The sequence below is a fragment of the Stegodyphus dumicola genome, chromosome 4 (genome assembly GCF_044657685.1).
Source record: "Stegodyphus dumicola isolate Sdum_Otavi_A_Nest chromosome 4, ASM4465768v1".
Lineage (NCBI taxonomy): Eukaryota > Metazoa > Arthropoda > Arachnida > Araneae > Eresidae > Stegodyphus > Stegodyphus dumicola.
This window is the reverse complement of record NC_140771.1, coordinates 18,750,035-18,770,277: the sequence shown is the minus strand read 5'-3', so window position 1 is coordinate 18,770,277 and position 20,243 is coordinate 18,750,035. Positions and strand designations below refer to the sequence as shown.

At 32.9% G+C, this 20,243-nt stretch overlaps 1 protein-coding gene across 3 annotated transcripts in view; it reads right to left on the bottom strand.

Moving 5' to 3' along the window:
- Nucleotides 1-19,671, bottom strand: part of LOC118185463 (carcinine transporter-like) — a 61,875-nt gene extending 42,204 nt beyond the window's left edge. Inside the window, exons 1-3 of one of the 3 annotated variants that reach the window (XM_085814605.1) lie at nucleotides 19,476-19,671; nucleotides 9,337-9,714; nucleotides 5,709-5,812 (exon numbers count right to left, since the gene is read on the bottom strand). In XM_085814605.1, coding sequence (XP_085670731.1) covers nucleotides 5,709-5,812; nucleotides 9,337-9,714 — 482 coding nt within the window. In that variant the 5' untranslated portion in view covers nucleotides 19,476-19,671. The remainder of the gene's footprint in view (nucleotides 1-5,708; nucleotides 5,813-9,336; nucleotides 9,715-19,475) is intronic. The other 2 variants (XM_085814604.1, XM_035355317.2) reach the window with 2 other exon arrangements.
- Nucleotides 19,672-20,243: the final 572 nt, after the last annotated feature.

Here is a 20,243-nt window from a genome sequence, read left to right as displayed (position 1 = left end):
AGCCTTAAACTCTTGTTTCGGTATTCCAAAAACTTCAGCCTCCTCTTTTGCTTTATTTCTTAAGGTGTCACTAGTCACAGGTTGTCCATTCTTCCTCCTTTCACGTACAAATTCCAAAACGTTTTCTTCAATTTTAGGGTGTCTTCCTTTGCGAGGGCCAGTGAATTTCTTTCTACTAGCTTTAGTTCCAAACAGTGCCAATTTCTGTTGCCGCCACAAGCGAACATTGCTCTCAGCTACGTTGAACTCTCTCCCTGTCTTTCTATTGCCATTTTTTTTCAGCATAAGGAATTACTTTACGTTTGAAAGTAGCGTCATATGACATTCTTCTCTGTTTGCCCTCCATTTCGTGACTACGTACTCTGCAGTTTGTATCCTCTATGCAATAATGTGTCAACGATAAATGTAACGGTAAATGTAGTCGAGAAATTTGGTTGACGTCATCGGCGAACTTTGCACTCGAATCTAATGCGCCATCGAATCTAATGCGCACCCCAGTTTTGAATACTATATTTGGCCAAAAATGATGCGCATTAGATTCGCGTAAATAAGGTAATAAATAATTAATATGCAATGTCATTTTATGAAAATATTGAATATTTTTTATTAAGTAGATTACTAATTAAACGCATTTTTATTTTTAATGCAATTCGATTCAAAGGTAAGAAATGAATATTCAAAAGAACTGCATCTATTGCTTTCGAATAGCTTAGTTTGTTAATCCGTATCAGATAAATATATTTCATTTTGCTGAATGGCAGCAGAATCGAATGAAAAGTGAAATGACGTATTTTTAATGATTCGATGCAAAATTCCATTTTGAGAATAATAGTCCTTCTTAAGCAAAAAATCGGTGATATGGGATCTCCCCCCCAAAACGCAGCTCCTTTAGCATTCAGCCAGTTTGAGATCAGATCAGTCATGACATCTAGTTATTTTATCACTATTAAAAATTAGTGGATTCCAAATGGGATATTTATTTGTATAGTGTCTCAGCATGATATAAAATAAGAAGACAATATTTAGTGGAAAAAAAAAGGGGGGCAATGCTATATCTCCCGTTCTACTGGCGCAATTGACGAAATTCAAATTGCGTTTTTCATGTCTCGGAGCGCGACTTAGGATATATATTAGATTAATATATAGCATCATTCCAACATAGGTATTTTGACACAAAATCGGACTTTTTTCCAAATTTCGATTCTACGACTCAAATTATGCCTAAATGTTAAATTTTGTAAAATTTGGTGCGAAATTTACGGAGAAATTCAAAAATTTATTTTGGCTTATATTTTTCAGTTTTCACGAAGAATAATTTACTTGGCGAACTTCTTAACTTATAGTAACCCATTTTCCTTTTCTTTTTTCATTGTAAACGAGCGAGAAAATGTCATCCTTCATACTTTCAAATAATTTTAACAAAGTGCGTATTACCATTTGGCGTTATTATCGCTCAAACAAAGATGTCAAATTTCAAAACACTTCAGTATGTAAATTCATGTATATCGTAGAAAAATTTGAATTTAAGAATTCTAATTTTATGCGATTATAAAAATACATTTACTTTAAGATGATGTTAAAAATTTTTAGTTTATAATATAAAATCGTTTTCGAAAAATTTATGAAAAATATTTAAAAATACAAATTGTAATAATAAATAATTAAAAATGTGCGAATTATATATCTTTATATATTAATATAATTATATATAATGAAATCTAAAGGTGCAGGAAATTTCTTTTGGTTGAACTTTGTAATTCAAACGTACTGACAAATATTTGACGCACACACACACACACACACACAAAAAAAAAAAAAAAAAAAAAAAAAAAAAAAAAATACATACATATAACTGTTTAGGAGTCTAACAACAAAAATCAGCGTTATATTTTCAAATTTTCACAGGACTAGTTTCGATGGTTTTACCGAAACACCATCGTCAGCTGCAAAAGCGCAAATTTTGTACGTTATAATACAAAATCGTTTTCGAAAAAATTATGAAAAATATTTAAAAATACAAATTTTAATAATAATTTAAATGTGCGAATTATATATGGATTAAGCCTAAATTTCGAATTCTGGAAGAAGGAATCAAGTAAGTTTAATAAAAAAGGAGATATTAATAAACATATATCAGATTTCATAATATATATCAGAATATATAGAAATATATATATTGCCTTTGCGCTTTTGCAGCTGACGATGGTAGTTCGGTAAAACCATCGAAACTAGTCCTGTGAAAATTTGAAATATAACGTTGATTTTTGTTGTTTGACTTCTGAATTAGTATTTGTTCGGCGTGTTATTGTGTCTTAATTACATATAACTGTATTTAAATAACTAAAAATTCTTTATTATATTCTTTATTACTTATAAAGTTTGCAACCTTGGAGAAATATTCATTATTATTTATAAAGTTTACAACCTTATAGAAAAATTACTAAAAAATATCTTCTTCACGAATTGTAGATGCAATCGGTCTATATGGTTCTTTTCTTAAACTCTTTAATTTTCATCTGCGGGGGGGGGGAATTGTTCACATATAAATATACTCCTAACAAAGCGATTATTCCCACTGAAAAAATTCGTAACTGAGGGTGCTTATCTTTTGACAGGTAAGAATAAAAGGTTTTCAGATATTTTTATAAATATTATATCACAGAGTAAATTAATTAGCTCTATTTGTATATTTTCGGGAGCCTAACTCACGTTTGTTTAAAGTTATGAAAATGATACATAATTTGACTCTAATTAAAGCTTAAAGAATTTATTTAAATTCTTTTCATAATGTCATAATAACGCGAATTTATTTACGTGAAATGTATTCGCAGGCCACTAGTTTGAGACCATTGATGCTGATCACCAAAACAGAAATTTCATCATCTTAAAATCTGTTGGCTTGCATATACAGGATGGTCATAAAAAAACTACTCAGATATATAAACCATTAGCGGTCAATCCGCTCAAGAATTCGAAGTGAAAGTTCAGGTTTTGTTATTTGAAGGTTTGAGCTCGAGAATGTTATGATTTAAAAAAAAAGTAGAATTTTTACGGCTACGGTTACATTGAAAACATTTCGAAATTTTCGAAAGGCAACACCCATTGTTTTCCTGCACAATTTGATCAGCGCATTGAAAAAACATAAATGGCGCTGGAACTTATGAGGAAAGTTGCCTGCGTAAAACTTTATAATTAAAAACGAGTAAAACACTTACAAATAACAGCGTCGCAAAGGGCCAGAAGAGAGGAGAGGGAAATGTCTCTTGTCTCGAGGTGATCCTCAGTAGTTCTCTCACATGGACCCCACACATAACATCTCTCTTACAGAAGTTTCAAGCTCGTAAAGCAACACAAATTCCCTGAATTGTTCGAAACAGCGTTCTATGAAAAGACGACGAGTTAGTTACTCATTTATAAATTGTATTCCGTCTCATGCTGCGTTACGCTTTCCCAGTATGGGCATATTCTTGCAAATCGGATAGAAAGAGGCTCCAAATAGCCCAAAATCGTATATTACGTCAAATTTCAAACTCATCCTGATACATTCGTAATAACCGTATCCATTTTTAACTGAAAATGGACCAGCTTAAAACTATATATTGTAAATTAACAAGGAAGTTTTTCGAAAGCCAAAAAAATATTCAAAAGCCTGCCATTAAAATACGTAATTACGACATTAATGATTCTGCTAACTGCAAACGCTCTATGGCCATACTTTGTAAATAGTGTTTGATGTTTTCTTACTGTTATCTGCAGTATTACTCAGCATTTGTATTATATATTGCAACCATGCTTATTATATTATGTATATATCTCGTCTCATTTTTTATATGCACATATTTTGTATCTTGTTATGCCTTTTGATAGGACCAGTGTCAATTTAATATTTCAAATGCCTCAAACTTGTCCATTATTTACTCGCATTTTTATTCTTTCCCCCTTTTATATTTTTCACCGAAGGAGTTATACCTACTTCTTGTTTTATTCTTTCAATTGTTGTATGTCTCCCTTTCAGGATATTTGTCACCGGCTCGAATGGTTTTACTAGATGCTTCCCCCATTAGTCGATTCTGTTTCACTAAACCTTTAAATTCTTACCTCATTTTAACTTGTTATTAATAAATTTTCATTTTAAATTTTTTCATCTAGCTCAACTGTTTTTTAAAATTTAGAAATTTTCTTTGTGTTAATACACACATAATTAGTAATTTTTAATTTTGTTCGATAGGGGTAGAGCCTTCGCCCCAGGTACCCAGGTGTATACATCATTCTCCCGTGAATCCGAGGAGAAGGAAATTCTTTTATTGAAATTGCAAGATTTCAACTTGTGCAAGAGAGTCATCTATCCGATGGATTTCTAATTCTGGGGTATTCTGAAATTAGAGTACTCATCAAATCCGCAAGATTCGTCAGAAAGGAAAGATGCCATAAAACATGAAGTTATGAAGGTTCTTCCTGCGATGTTACGTTCCTCTTGGTTGTGAACAATCTCCTTCGTGTAATGCATTATCTTTTTCAATAAAAGTAGGTGTTGCCATTCGATTACTGCGAAACGGTTTAACTGAAACCGACTATAAGAGCCCTATTCTCTTAAATCATAACATTCTCGAGCGCATAACAAAATAATCTTCAAATAAAATTTCTGAATTTTCATTTCGACTTGTTGAGCGGATAGGTCGCCAGGAGCTCATATTGTAAGATATTTCTCCCGTCGTCTCAGCATGCCTTCGTGATGTAGTAGTCAGCACGCTCGACGCGTATTCGAGAGGTCCGTGATTTGAGACCTGGGAGAGGGCATTGCTCATTTTTCACTTCTCCTGCTTTCAAAAATACCTAATGTCTCTGATGCCATAATGGTGAATGATGATTCTTCACCACCAAGATTTGGCGACTTTGGGTCCCCTAAAAACCCAGTCGCCTTTTAAAAGGGTGAGTATATAAAGTATTTCTCCTGCCTTCTTAACATGCCTTCGTCGTGTACTGGTCAGCACGCTCGACGCGTATTCGAGAGGTCCCGGGGAAGGCATTGCTCATTTTTCACTTCTCCTGCTTTCAAAAATGCCTTATGTCTCTACAATATATTGGATAATTTTTATGGCACCCCTGCATATGCTGTAAATAAAATTTAGCAAATTTATTTATCGCTTTTCTATCCTATTTTTCCTCTCAGGTCCCTAGACATGGTTTAGGAGCAATCTGCCCGAAAATCTTTGCTTCTGCCATCTATCTCCTCAGGATATTTCGGAAATTTGGCACTATTTGTTCATTATAGACAGTGGTGCCGTTACGATTTGTTTTAGTTTTGTTGAGATGGCACTTCTCCACAAAGTTTTTGACATCCACTTATTTGGCAAAATTGTGGCATGAGAGGTTGCCGTAGATTAATGACGACGTTTTTGTGCAAAATTGGTCGTAGCATTGTTTCGAAAGAAATAAACAAACGTAATGCGAGGAGACGTGACTCATTAAACTCGAGTCAAATTCCATACAAATGTCATATATACCAAACAAACTTTTTTGCATTCATACTGGGCATACACCAAGTTGGACATATTCTAAAGTGGACGAATGTCAAGGTACCGGTGTATTCTGAAAGCTAAGCTGCTATTAATTATTTTTATATTAAAATCGAAAGTTAAATTAAGTAATAATAAACCACTTTTGCTTAAAGGATTATTGATAAATTAGATAATAGATGCAAACAGTACCTATCTGCGAAGAATCCTAAAATAGGTGTTCCGATGATGCTTCCAAGATTATGCAGTGTAAGAATTAAGCTGGGATAATATGCGTCGTCACAGACCAGATTCCACTAAAATATTAATTGAAATTAAATTAGATTATTAAAAATACAAATAGTAATAAGCAGTAAATTAACGCACATAAAATCGTGATAAAACGCATTTTTCATACATAATGACCCTTAACAAGCCATAAAGGTATAACGTCTCGTAATGTTAGCGAGCATAAATTAATTAGACGTTAGTAGAAGGTATAAGGAATTAGCCTTAAGTACGACTAAGTCCAGAGAAAGGGTGTCAAAAACGTTTTTTTTTTACTCAACATTATTTACGTCTGTCACCAAATCGTCTTATAAAAGTCAACAAGTTTGGTTCAACTCAAAAGGTAATAAGTTAAGTAAATTAGAAAAGAATTAAGTTAACGTAACGGCTTCTCACAGATTAACTAACGCGTAGGCAGGCTCTGACTCGTAAAAGCCGGCGTAAACAAGCCTAGTGATTAGAATCGCTCAACGCCACAGAAATGTAATTATTAGTGTATGAGAGATAATAATGGTGCCTTCAGGCAGACAGAAGATACTCCAAAATCGCATTCCAAAACATTTTCTTAAATTCTAACTTCTTTCTATCTCATCTTTTTCTTTTTGAACACACGCGCACTAACTTATTTAAACTCAGTCAAGAAAGCCTGGGTTAAAACCGAGAGTAATAGGGCAGGTTGCTTCAAAATAAAATTAACTGTTGTGTAACTTAAATAAATCCCTACAAATGTAACAGGTTAAAATTAAGGGTTTTTTTTTTTTTTTTGTTTGTTTGTTTTGTTACATTAACCTAGCATACTGAGCTATGTTAATCTAAAATGTAACCTTACTTCTTCAAAATTAAGTATTTTGTAGACTGTATTAAATCTCTATAGAGATAACAGTACTGGAATTTTTAGAAGAAAATGTTTAAGTTTATAAATAAACTAATAGTATAATTTTTATTACAAACATTTTATTTCAAACACTGTGTTTGAAAGATATAACGCACGATAGACTACGCACTATTTGAACACTTGATAGACTAACTCTGACATCCATAACGGAAAGGTTTCTTGGGTTTTCCTTACTGACAGAGAAAATGAAAATGTACCTGCAAAATATAAAAGATGGATAAAACCGGACTTCGTTGGCATTAAGTGTTGAGAAGGTCTATTTTGCGGTACTTACATGTTATCGCGACCACCTCAGAAGTCGCCAAATTTTCAGAATGTGCCAAACTATGGCAACCGTGCGCATAACCTATCTTCAGGCAAACATGCTTATACTGTTCCTTCAGTTTCGTGTGCGTTCTTTTTGCTGTATTCTAATTTCCAACAGCTTTTGTAAACAATCCATTATATTTTTTTTGTCTTAAATTTAATTTTAAAATATCCGCTTGAGGAATTTGCTAGCGATGGAAGAAACTTAGGCAAAATTTCTGCAAAAATGCAGAATATTGCCGTAAAATCTCTAATAAATGGAACAACGAGGAGATGCATTTGGTAGATAAACAGTGTTGCTCCGGTCATGTTTTGGCGATGTAAATTTAAAAAAAAAAAAAAAAAAAATCGACAAATAACGAGATCTAGCTTCATTTTCTAGCGCGTCGCGCAGCTGCACCACAGGTTCGGGGCTCGATTCCCGGGCTGATCAAGGTTGATTCAGCCTTTCATCCCTTGAGTGGTTCGATAAAATGAGTATCAAGTTCGCTTCGGAACTAAACACTGGGGGTCCTGAGACAAGCTGACCACTTGCCCAGGGCCATATGCTGACATACTCTGGTGCCCAAGGTCAAGAATGCAGTTCTTCTTAATTTAGGTAGTTGTTTCTGTTTGTTTTCAGGAAAGAGTTAAGCTAGTAGTCATAATTCACTTGAGAACTTTTACATAACATTTGACGGGGAGAAGTTGTATTTGAGTAAATAAGGAATTTGACTTAGCACGTAACGGACAATGCAACAATAGAACATTAAAACATTCTAAGTGCTTAAGTATCAGTAAGGATTTAAAAAATGCCTATGAAAACCTAAATAATTACATACATATAAATAAGATTATTAGTTTTTTTCTACATTATTCAGTATATGCTTTGCCATGTGTTCTAAAATCTGCCTATTACAGTTTTGTGGGAACGGCTTCGTAGTAGATTGAATATACACAGAACCGATGAAAGCCTGAAAAATGTTTTCCTAAAAAGAATATTTTACTGTCGTGGAACTTTTCGCAAAAATACTCGAACAACTCTCTGCAATATGACAGAACACAATCAAGATTTACCACTTCAAACTACTAAGAACGTTAAACACAAGACAATAGAAACCTCAAATGTGTAAACTCTGTCATCTATCACTACTCTCAATACTACGAGCTAATTTGTCACTTAAACCAACTGATACTATATAGTTTTTCCTGTCCCCCCTGAGAAATTTCCAGTACCTTCGATTTCTCGAAACGACTGAAAGTCAAATACGGTTCCAGTTTCAAAGGGCTGGATACGATCACAGTTGCATAGGAGACGGGCCAATTACAATCACATAGGTATAGGACCAAAATTTCACAGTCACGTTTGGTGACATTTTGTGAAAAAAATTAGTCTCCAAAACATTGACACAACTTGTCGCTGTTTCGTTAGTTTGGCGAATAATCATTTAACTCAATGTTAAATGTGCTACCCCTGCAACCCTGTTTTTCCGGCAATGCTTCCCATTCTGGAGTCCTTTCATGTTATATTACGCAAGAGATACTACAATTTACAAATAGTTTCACTAAAATTATTAACATGCATACAAAATTCGTAACAATATTCTTATCAGCAGATTAATATAATATTGAAAAGAAACTGTTTCGCAATTTGCAGTCTTGATCAAAATATGTCCAGTCTGAACATAAAAACGCTGAATAAATGTGGATAAAAACGCTTGCTCTTTAATACACATGTGTACAATTCTTTTTGGTAATTCTGTTCATATTAAAACTCCTTCAACCCGAAGAAAAAGCTGGTTTAATCCCACGGTGAAAGGAACAAACACCCGGATATTAAACTGTAAGTGTTATAGGTACATTAGCGTACCGACCTTAAAGGATCAGAAAACGCTGTAAGAAAAGAGTACACCAGGACTTCATTGTTAATGATACGGGTATATTAATGACTTGTTACTCCACTGCATAACGATATTGCAAGGCATAATGATACTAGAGGGAACATTAATTACTCCACTTGACAATATAGTACAATATAATAAAGCATTAGTTACAATATAGTACAGTTAGTAGAAATAGTAGTGCAATCCCTATGTCTTGCTTACATATATAACAATTCTGCGAGAGCTGTTTAACTAATAATTGAAACTACATCGCTCAAAGCCTCTTCATATGAGGTACCAGAATTACCTGAATTAAACGGAAGATTGTATTTTAGAAATAAACGTTAAAACAAATAATAAATTACATATTGATGTAAATTAGTGTTTTAAAATTGCATAATTATAATTACGTTAAATTACATAAAAAATGTTACACCATTTCAGGAACAATGACGTATTCTACAGTACTATATAATCATATAAAACTTACCTCAGTCGCTATCGTATACTCATAATCAGTTTTGTCATATTGCCAGCCTTTGTCACAATGTTTTAGCGCTGAATTTGTTTGTATTGTGAAATTTTCATGCCTAAAAATTTCCGTATAGTTGGCATCATACATGTAACAGTCGGATATTTTTGGTGGACTGATGAGAGCTTTCTGTTGGACGATTGTTAAATTAGAAGTTGCAACTTCCGGTTCGTAACACCAATGATCCGGAACCGATGCCATAAAGATAACATTCATATTTATTATTGGAAGCAACATTGTAACTGGTATGAGGAGAAATATAATCAAATGTTTTTGATACTTCCCGTTACCCCCGATTTCCTCCAAGATATCTTCAAATTCCATTTCTGCAGGCATCTGGATAAATGAAAAAATTATGAATTAATACCGGTTTGCCTAACTTTTAAAATATTAAAATAATTAAGTATATGTAGTTAATTTCATTTTTTTTGATTGTTAAAATTACTGAAAGTATAAATCAAGTTTACAAAACGACAATCATGTAAAGAAATTTATCAAGGAAACGTCTAAGAATTGGTTAATATTGAGTACTGAAAATTCTAAGCAATTACGTTCCGTTATCTCAAATTCTAAACGAAAAGTAAAATTTTAAGGTGATTAAATTTACGATATGGGCAGACTGCAATGGTCAAAACACGATATAATTGAAAATTATAAAATTTTACAAAATGTGGCGAAGATTACACACACAAACAAGATACTATTAGTGAGACTGACAAATTATATGTATATATATATATGACGTACCAGCTTTTGTTCGGAATAAATAGATTGGTGAAGAATCATAGATGTAGTTGTAGCTCAAAAGTATCAGACGATAAGTTTAAAAAACAGGATCCATTTATTATTATTCAGGTGAAATAGCAATTACAAAAATCTGATCTCCGCAGTAAATAAAAAAGAATTGCAAATAACATTTTGTATGAAGTTTACTGCATCGTTACATTAAAGAAAAGACCCCGATATTCCTTTGCGAGTCCTTTTATAGCTTCTGGAAAGGCGGAGCTTCCAAGAAATGACGTCAGCCTAGTCAGCCATTCCAGTTCGCTTTAAATATCTCCAGAACATTCTATAGCTGTACGTGCAGAAAAGGCGGGAAAAACAACTTGACTACGGGGCTGTGGATTTAATTCCACGTACTTTCAAATAAGAGACCGTCGCCATTAAAAATGAAAAGAACATACAGTTAGAATTTTAAGTGTATTTTTGACTATGGAATTTTATTATTACATATATATATAATTTATTTACTAAATAAAATTGATTATATTATCTCCTAAGATTAATTAAAGCAGAATGATCTGCAAAGAGTGAATCCATACTTAGTAAGTTCTGTTTCGAAAGATGTAAATAAGTAACATGAATGTAAATTTTTAAAAATGCTTAACGGGGATTGGAATTAAATCATGAATAACAATTTTAAAAGGAATAAATTAAAAGCAAGAAATAATTGCAAGTAATCATTGACATTGACCGGAAATTAGTTGAATTTTCAAGGGGAACAAACCAACTCCCGTTAGGTTCAATGAACAATAATTAAGAAATAAACACGAAGATGTTTCGTCCCTTACTCGAGCAATAAGGCGATGCCAAATCGGCAATTCAAGTCAGGCCAAACATTTCTGTGAATAGAAGGGAACCAATGCAGAGATCTAAAGAACTTATTCCGATTAAGTATTTTAGCTAATTCAGTTTTGAGTGAAAAGCAATTGCAGTAAAAGTGACATTGCTCGAGTAAGCATTCCCCAACACACCCCGTGTTTATGCATTTGAGTTCAATATTATTTGTAAAAATTAAACATTGGAAATTGTCATTATGAAATATAATTCAAATTAGTTGAAATAAACATTAGAAAATTACTAAATATAAGAAAAATAATGTAATCTTTGTAAAAAAAATCAAAAAATAAAAAATAAAAAATATATATAATAAGAAAAGTGAATGTACATGAAGATATAAAGGCCAGAAAAAGCATTAATTAACTGAAGTTCTTTCTAGTTGGGATTGGGCAAAGTGTTCTCTTCGCGTCTGACTCAGAAGTGTTGTGTTCAGAAAATTCTTCAGCGGCAGCGGGGGCTTTGAATTATATCAGTCGGTAAGACTTGTGTGAAGTAATTTATGGGAAAGGGAGTGACTAGGAATTCTTGAGGGACGTTTGCTGTGGAGCTCTTATTTGAGTGAAACCGTCTGTTAAAATGTTTTGTAAATACTAGTGAATTATTTTATAAATACTAGTGAATTATTTTATAAATACTAGTGAAATACTAGTATTATTTTGTTCACTAGTATTTACAAAAAATTTTAACAGAAGGTTTCACTCAAATAAGAGCTCCACAGCAAACGTCCCTCAAGAATTCCTAGTCCCTCCCGCACCAAGTCTTACCGACTTATATACGTAGCGTATTCGGAAACTAAGTACCGTTTCATTCTAGCGCCGTCGCAGCGCTGTGGTAGGCACCCCGCGCATGCGCACTAGTCTTTCTTGTTCACTGACTTTCAATTGTAGCCATTTTGGTTGCTCTATGTTGTGTTTTCAGTTTGCTGTGCACATTCAAAATGTTTAAGACAATTAGTTCTCCCGCTGACTGTGAGATTCGTGCCGTGATTAAATTTTTGAACGCGAGGAATGTTAAATCGGCCGAAATTTATCGTCAAGTGACAGAAGTTTACGGTGAATACGCGATAAGTGATGGAATGGTGAGAAAGTGGGTAAGAATGTTTAATGCAGGTCGAACAAATGTCCACGCCGAGGCTCGGAGTGGTCGGCCTTCGGTTGTCACCGATGATTTGGTAAGGAAAGTTGATGAAGCAATTCATGAGAACAGACGCTTCACAATGACAACTCTTTCAGAGGCATTTCCACAAATTTCACGTACTGTTTTGTTCGAAATTGTGTCTGACCGTTTGAATTATCGCAAACTGTGTTCCCGATGGGTTCCAAAAATGCTCACTGATGTTCACAAAACAAAGCGACTTGGTAGCGCCATGACATTTCTCACGCGGTACAGTGATAAGGGAGAAAACTTTTAAACCAAATTGTGACAGGTGATGAAACTTGGGTGTGTCATTTCACACCAGAATCGAAACAACAATCGATGGAGTGGAGACACACTCATTCTCCGAAAAAACAAAAGTTCAAAGTGACAATGTTATCACAAAAAATCATGTGCGTTGTCTTCTGGGATAGGAAAGGCGTTTTGCTTACTTAATTTCTTCCCAGAGGTGAAACCATTAATGCGGCACGATATTGTGAGAGTTTAACAAAATTAAGGCGTGCCATTCAAAACAAACGAAGAGGAATGCTCAGTAAAGGAATTGTGTTGCTCCATGACAATGCTCGGCCCCATACTCCTGGTGTCACTCAATCGTTAATTCGACAGTTTCATTGGGAGCAGTTCGATCACCCGCCGTACAGCCCCGACTTGGCGCTGTCCTACTATCACTTGTTCCTGCACATGAAGCGCGAGCTTGGTGGCAAGCGCTTTGGATCTGACGATGACACGAAAAGTGCTGTGGAGACGTGGTTATCGAAACTGGCGGGAAGTTTCTTTGACGATGGTATACAAAAACTGGTCACCCACTATGAAAAGTGTTTGATCATTGGCGGAAACTATGTTGAAAAATAGTTTAAGACATGTATTTTCATGTAAAAATAAAATTGGATTCGAAAAAATTGTTTTACTATTTTTTTTTTTTTTTTTTTTTTTTTTTTTTTTTCAAAACGGTACTTAGTTTCCAAATACGCCTCGTAATTCAAAGCCCCCGCTGCCGCTAAAGAATTTTCTGAACACATCACTTCTGAGTCAGACGCGAAGAGAACACTTTGCCCAATCCCAACTAGAAAGAACGTAAGTTAATTAATGCTTTTTCTGGCCTTTATATCTTCATGTACATTCACTTTACTTATTATATATATTTTTTATTCTTTTATTTTTTTTACAAAGGTTGCATTATTTTTCTTATATTTAGTAATTTTCTAATGTTTATTTCAACTAATTTGAATTATATTTCATAATGGCAATTTCCAATGTTTAATTTTTACAAATAATATTGAACTCAAATGCATAAACACGGGGGGTGTCGGGGAATGCTTACTCGAGCAATGTCACTTTTACTGCAATTGCTTTTCACTCAAAACTGAATTAGCTAAAATACTTAATCGGAATAAGTTCTTTAGATCTCTGCATTGGTTCCCTTCTATTCACAGAAATGTTTGGCCTGACTTGAATTGCCGGTTTGGCATCGCCTTATTGCTCGAGTAAAGGACGAAACACCTTCGTGTTTATTTCTTAATTATTGTTCATTGAACGGGAGTTGGTTTGTTCCCCTTGAAAAGTCAACTAATTTCCGGTCAATGTCAATGATTACTTGCAATTATTTCTTGCTTTTAATTTATTCCTTTTAAAATTGTTATTCATGATTTAACTCCAGTCTCCGTTAAACATTTTTAACAATTTTCATTCAAGTTACTTAAATACATCTTTCGAAATAGAACTTACTAAGTATGGATTCACTCTTTTCAAATCATTCTACTTTAATTAATCTTAGGAGATAATATAATCAATTTTATTTAGTAAATAAATTGTTATTATTAACTTACTTTGCAGCAATTGCGCAAGTAGTACAATAACTTAATTTCGCACTAAATGAATTTAAGATCATACAGCATTATATATATATATATGCAATATTAGCATAAATTTTGGAAACACGGATATAAGAACACTGAGATGTAAATGCGCAGAAATACTGATGGCGTAGATACTTGATACTTAGAGCGTCTATCCATTTTGAAGAAGAAACAGTCGAGCCAAATGAAATACCACATTTATTTAAATTCACATTTTATGGCCACAATTCACGTGGCACTCCAATCGTCCTCACTTCCAGAATATTCACAATTTTAATACTATACCGGTAGAAGCTATCATAACAGTACATAGATGATTGCAGCAATGCTTCTCAACAGGATGAAAGCTTAAGCGAAAAGAGAAAGTGTGTGTCGCAGTACTTCAGAGGAAGAAGGGAGGGAGTCAAGTTTCAGTTAGTTTTGGTTTAAAATTATTTTGATTGGGCAAGAGATATCTGCAGTAAGCGTTGCGTAAGATCGCATGATTAACTTGAATAACGCAGTTTAGACTTATGGCGCTACTTCTAAGACAGAAAGATGAAGTTCTCAAATGAAATAAAAAATAAAGGAGGTTATAGACAATTAAATTTATATGTTTGCTTTCACATTTTTTATCTTACACATTTCTATGAGTCGACAGGATCGAACCTGTGCGGGGAAACTTCAATGGATTTCGAAGTTTATTCAACTAATCTATTAACGTTTAACTAATGGACAAAATCACTACCTGATTTCCGATTAAGGCCAAGGTCACTGTAACGTCGAACTATGTCGTGCGAAAATTGATTTTTAACAGCGTTATAGGCAATGTGGTTTTTCAACAAGTTATGAAACTTATTTCACGGCGTCTTCAAGAGGGCTTATCTTATTTTATCAGGGTCAATGTTCCTTGTTATCTTCTTCGGGAACATACAAGGACCTGACTCGGAACAGAGAGCTTACTAAAGCTATGTTCACTAATTGTGGTAAGTAGACAGGATACAGACGAAGGGTATACAAAACCCTTTATTTTTCTCTATATACAATAACTTCCGTACTTCGGAATACACTGACCCGCTACTTGGGGTCTAACGTAAAAGTATAAAAATAAAACTAAACTCTAATTTAACTTTAGAATAATAAACGTGGAAGATTGGCCTTATATTAACAGGAAGCGTATGTAGTACAGAGAACTGTGAACACTACAATACGTTTTAAAATTTATCAAGAGGATTAAAACCTCTGGCCTGGAAGACAAACAGCAACTAAGTAACTTCTAAGGTAAGCGGCCTGCTTTGACTCAACTGCTTCCTCCCTCTCGTTTGGCAAAAAGCCACAACTTAAATACTTGGCGTTCGCCAGACAAACTTTGCATAAAAACCTTAACGCTTATAATTCTGGCCGGAAGTAGAAAATAAGAAGTGATAGTAAAGATTTAAAATAAAATAAACGTTAGTAAAACTTAAGATCCTTACAATTTAACAAGTGAAATATTATTAAAAGATTGTGTCGCAATACTTCAGAGGAAGAGGCGGAGGGAGTCAACTTTCAGTTCGAGTTAGTTTTGGTTTAAAATTATTTTGATTGGGCAAGAGATATCTACAGTAAGCGTTACGTATTTAATTCTAAGGATTCAATAGTCAAACTTTTATTTTCGGTTTCGATATTACATAACTGGAATTTAACCCTACATGTTGTAGTGTTCACTGCAACATTATTACCAAAAGTGTGTAAATTTATTTTTCTTTATCTACGACTGGCAAATTTAATTTCTTTGATACATTTTCATGAATAAATATTCGTTGACTTCCTGACTCAAGTAAGGTACGAAATTTCGTTTTGATCCCTGTGCCACAAACAATGGCCGGAAATGTTTGTAGAAAAACAATTTGTTTACCGTTTGTAATTTCTTTCCTTTCTGGCATTAATGCCGTCAATACTGTTTCATAGTTATTAATAGAATTAACCTGTTCACATAAAGAATCCTTTACAACTGGATATGCCTTTTTACATAACCCCTTTCTGTGTTGTTGCCTTTTGTGACATACATTACATTCAACCTTAACTATGCATAATTTTTTAGTATGGAACTTTTTATAACACAAGAAACATCTACCATTTCTTTTCAGAATATCCGTCTTTTGTGCTATGTTAAATTTATTACGATCGTTTGATAAATGATCTGTTTCTTTATCACAAAAAGTCTGATGTGTGCATTACATGACTTCTTTGTACGGAATATTAAATTATACACATTTTTTCTTCCATTTGATTCAAACTTATTGGATTGAATTAAATCTACTTCCTCGATAGCGCATAAGCCATAATAGAATAAATGCACTCTTTAAAACTCACTGTTTACCATAGCGACATTTTGGTCCTGAGTTCACTTAATAGCGTTACATTTCATTCAGTATTTAATTCAGAATGCACAAAATTTATATCATCTTAAGAATTATCTAATCGTTGCCGCATGTTCTATTCAAATACTATAATAAAAATAAAACGATATATAAAAGAAATTAAGCAAAGAACAACAACAAAAAAGAAACAGTTTTTCACAGACGATTCAGTATTTCTTATTCAATTAATTCAGATCTCACTTCGCGACAAGGCAAAATACATAAAAAATCAAAATGTCTGTATTGAAAATTATGAAGTAAATCTTAAACACATATTTCCTCGAAAAAATTCCAGAAAGGATTAAGCATGATTTAATTGGCAATAATAAACGAAGGCGTTATCTTTGTTGTTGCGAAGCTAAGTTTCTCTAGATTAGCAACAAATCCACTAGTCTGCTGTTTCAAATGTAAACAAGCAATGGCCGCCATCAAAAACATTATTAGGCTTAGCGGCACTTAAAGAATTTCAAAATTGTTGATAATTCTAAAAATATTGCATACAGATTTACTAAAGGCATAAAAACCTTAACCGGAAGATAAGAACAACTTAATTCAATCATTTTTAAAGCAAAAAATGTACAATTTACAAACATATAAGAGTAAAGAAACTGAGATCACTGAGCCGGGTAACAGAGTGGATATATACATATATATACATATATTTATATAACTTTGGTGCGGTCGATTGCAACCAAAATACGAGGTGCACATCAACATGTTATAGCAGTCCTATATTACAAAATTTCAACGTTCTGAGGCTACTCGGTTTTGAGTTATACGAGAGACACCATGAAAAATTCTCTTCAGAATTCATTTTAAATTAGTTTTAGAATTTTTTGGGGGAATATGAGTCCTTTATTCTGTCCTTACGTACTGATGTCACGCGAAAACATCCTGAAATTGCATTCGAAAGCGGTGAAAATGGATATTTGTGTTGAAATATAATGCCTGAAACTTTTTGCGATTACAATACTTCCATTTTACTTTGTACAAGGAAGTAAAAAACTCATACATTTTCAACAAATGTATTGAAAGCCGCAACTGTTGACTGTTTTCTTAGATTTTTATTTTTATTTTTATTTTCGTATGATACGAACTTTTATTTATTTTGTTTATTTGCGCGAACATATTTATCTGTATTTTTTTGGATAAATATTATCGCAGCCCATCGATTTAATTAAAAAAAATGTACGTTTTCTAGATTCGATTTCTTTCTTTAAAAACGTTAATAAATCCGTTATTTTATAATATTGGGCATCATACAGTCGGTTAACTTCTAAAGCTATATTAGTTAGTAATGCTCTAATTAAAATGGGGAAAAGAAGTCCTCCATTAAGAATTTTACTCAAAGCCAAGGGCTCGGTAACATTTGTATTTCGATGTTAACGTTTGTCATAATTCTTCGCCGACTCTATCATAGCCTTGTAGCGAAATCAGTTTTGGAAGTCGATCATTTGACTATTTCGTGGCGTCTCTTCACTACAATCGCGAAGTTTAACTTTGCTGAAAATAATGGTTTTCTCTTAAAATAAGCATAAGTAAAATTAAAAACGTGAGAGTTGGTAGCATAATTTACATTAAATTTTTCATATTGTAGTATTTTCACAGGCGGTAAAAATGCATATCTTCAATAATTTAAAAACATTTATACTCTGTTTATGTAACTAAAAATATCATTGCGATTTACTACATGCAATCTTTATTTCTGTAATTTTAATAAAAATGGAATCCATTTATGTAATCTGAATCAAATTTATTCTAAAATAATATTAAATCCACATAAGGGGAAAAATTCAATATATTTATGGGTGTAATTTTTTTTAATATTTCCTTAATAGTAAAATAAATATTAACAGCAGAATATTTTGTAAAATTCCATGCCGCTACCGTCACATCAGCTATATGAATTTTCAGGAAGCAAATAGAAATAATCATCTCTCTTTACTCGCTTCACTAATAAAAACTGGATATCTTAGTTTTGTTAAAACAGGGAAATGAATTAAAAATTCCTTAAATGTTAGAAAATTTGATAGTAAAGATAAACTTACTAGCATTTTATGCTATAAATAACTCTTTAAAGAAAAATTCAAAGAATTAAATGCTAATTGCATTCATAAGAAGGACAGCCTTCTATTTGTGCCAGCTCCAATTTTATGTTGTGTCACTTTTTCCAAACCATTCAAGAGGTAAGCAATTAGGCTCATTTTTTTAAAAGTGGTTTCCTCAAATTACAAGCCTATTCCACTATTAAAAATAGATTCATAAAACTTGGAGCTGTACCATATGCACACATGCTACATATTATGCATAATTTATGCAGAATTGTGACTTATTAACTAAAATTAATTGGTAAGTTTTTTAACTTTTATATATTAATTTTTTCATTTTTATATTTTGCATAATTATTTAAATTTTTTTGGCAATTTATCAAACAGATAAGTCATTCCACAAATGCAAGAATCTGTTAAATTAAAGTTCATTCGACCGAACTGTATGCGAGATAACTTATATAAAATACCCAATTGCTTTTCTGACATAAGAAATGTATTTTCCATTGTTTTTAAGAATTTCACCAAATAAGAAGTGTACAATTGAAGACGTTAATAAAGCAACTTTAGATGGTAAAGTTTTAGTTTCCGCCTATCTGATTCTTTAAAGACACCAAAAATATATCATCTGCTTTATCTATGAACACTTTGCAATCAGTTCCGGCAAATATTGCATTTTACCAGCTTTAATTCTTTCACAGAAGCATAACCTGAAACATAAAGCAGCACTGGTAAAATATCAGAAGAAACATTTTCTATAGAAAATATCATTAACTAATAAATTTGAATAATCAACAATATTCACAAATCTAAATACTGGGTGGCCATACATAATTAAACTGACAGTGCTCAAAGTGTTCTGTAGCGCGATCTATTTGCGATAATGACGCCACATTTTGTAGGAAGATTAAACAAGACGGGAGACGAAGGATTCCGCGAAAAAACAAATTAGTTCCAAAAGTCACCGCTAGGGGAATATTTGGCGCTGTGTAATAGAAAATAGAGTGTTAACAAATGCAAATCAATACGGAAATTACCTTTCATTTTGCAGCAAAAGTCAGTCGCTCATCATGGTCGGGGTACAGTAGCTCCTGCACACGGCTGATCTTGTACGGATAGAAGTTGATAATTTTTCATAAGATTTTCCATACCGTACTGTAAGGCATATCCATATTCAGAGCTACTCCACAAGACTAGCGGCTCAAAACAGGGATGGCTGTGAGCGGCTCCTTACGGAAGGCATGTTATGCGCATGCTCACGGACATAACGTGAAATGTATTTATTTTCAAATGATCATTGCAAAATGTTCATGTTATGCGTAAAGAATGAAAAATACCTTAAGATACATTTAAAATGTCAAAATTTCGGAAAAATATAACACTCTTTAAACCTCAGTTTCCTTACATCTAAATAGTATTAAGTTTGAAAATTTGTATAATTTATATATTTTTAATTACTTGTATAATGTATGCATTTGTGAATTCAGATCAATTAGTTGTTTAAACTGTTTTAAAAAATGAAGCAATATTATGCAGAGTAAGGAAATAAAGAATGTGATCCGATGACAATGAGATTAATGTTTAAATGTGAAATGGAAAGTTGTTATTTATTATATTATCAGAGAACTATTAAACTGGGCATAATCGCCAAGGAAGGTATTGAATGCTACCCGAAAATATGTTTACTAAAAAATTTGAATTTGATAATGAATGTATCCAAACACATGTTTTGAGTCAAAAGTTTGAAACTTGATGACTGAGTGTAAATATAAAATTATGGATGTTCAAATACTTTGTAATTAGGC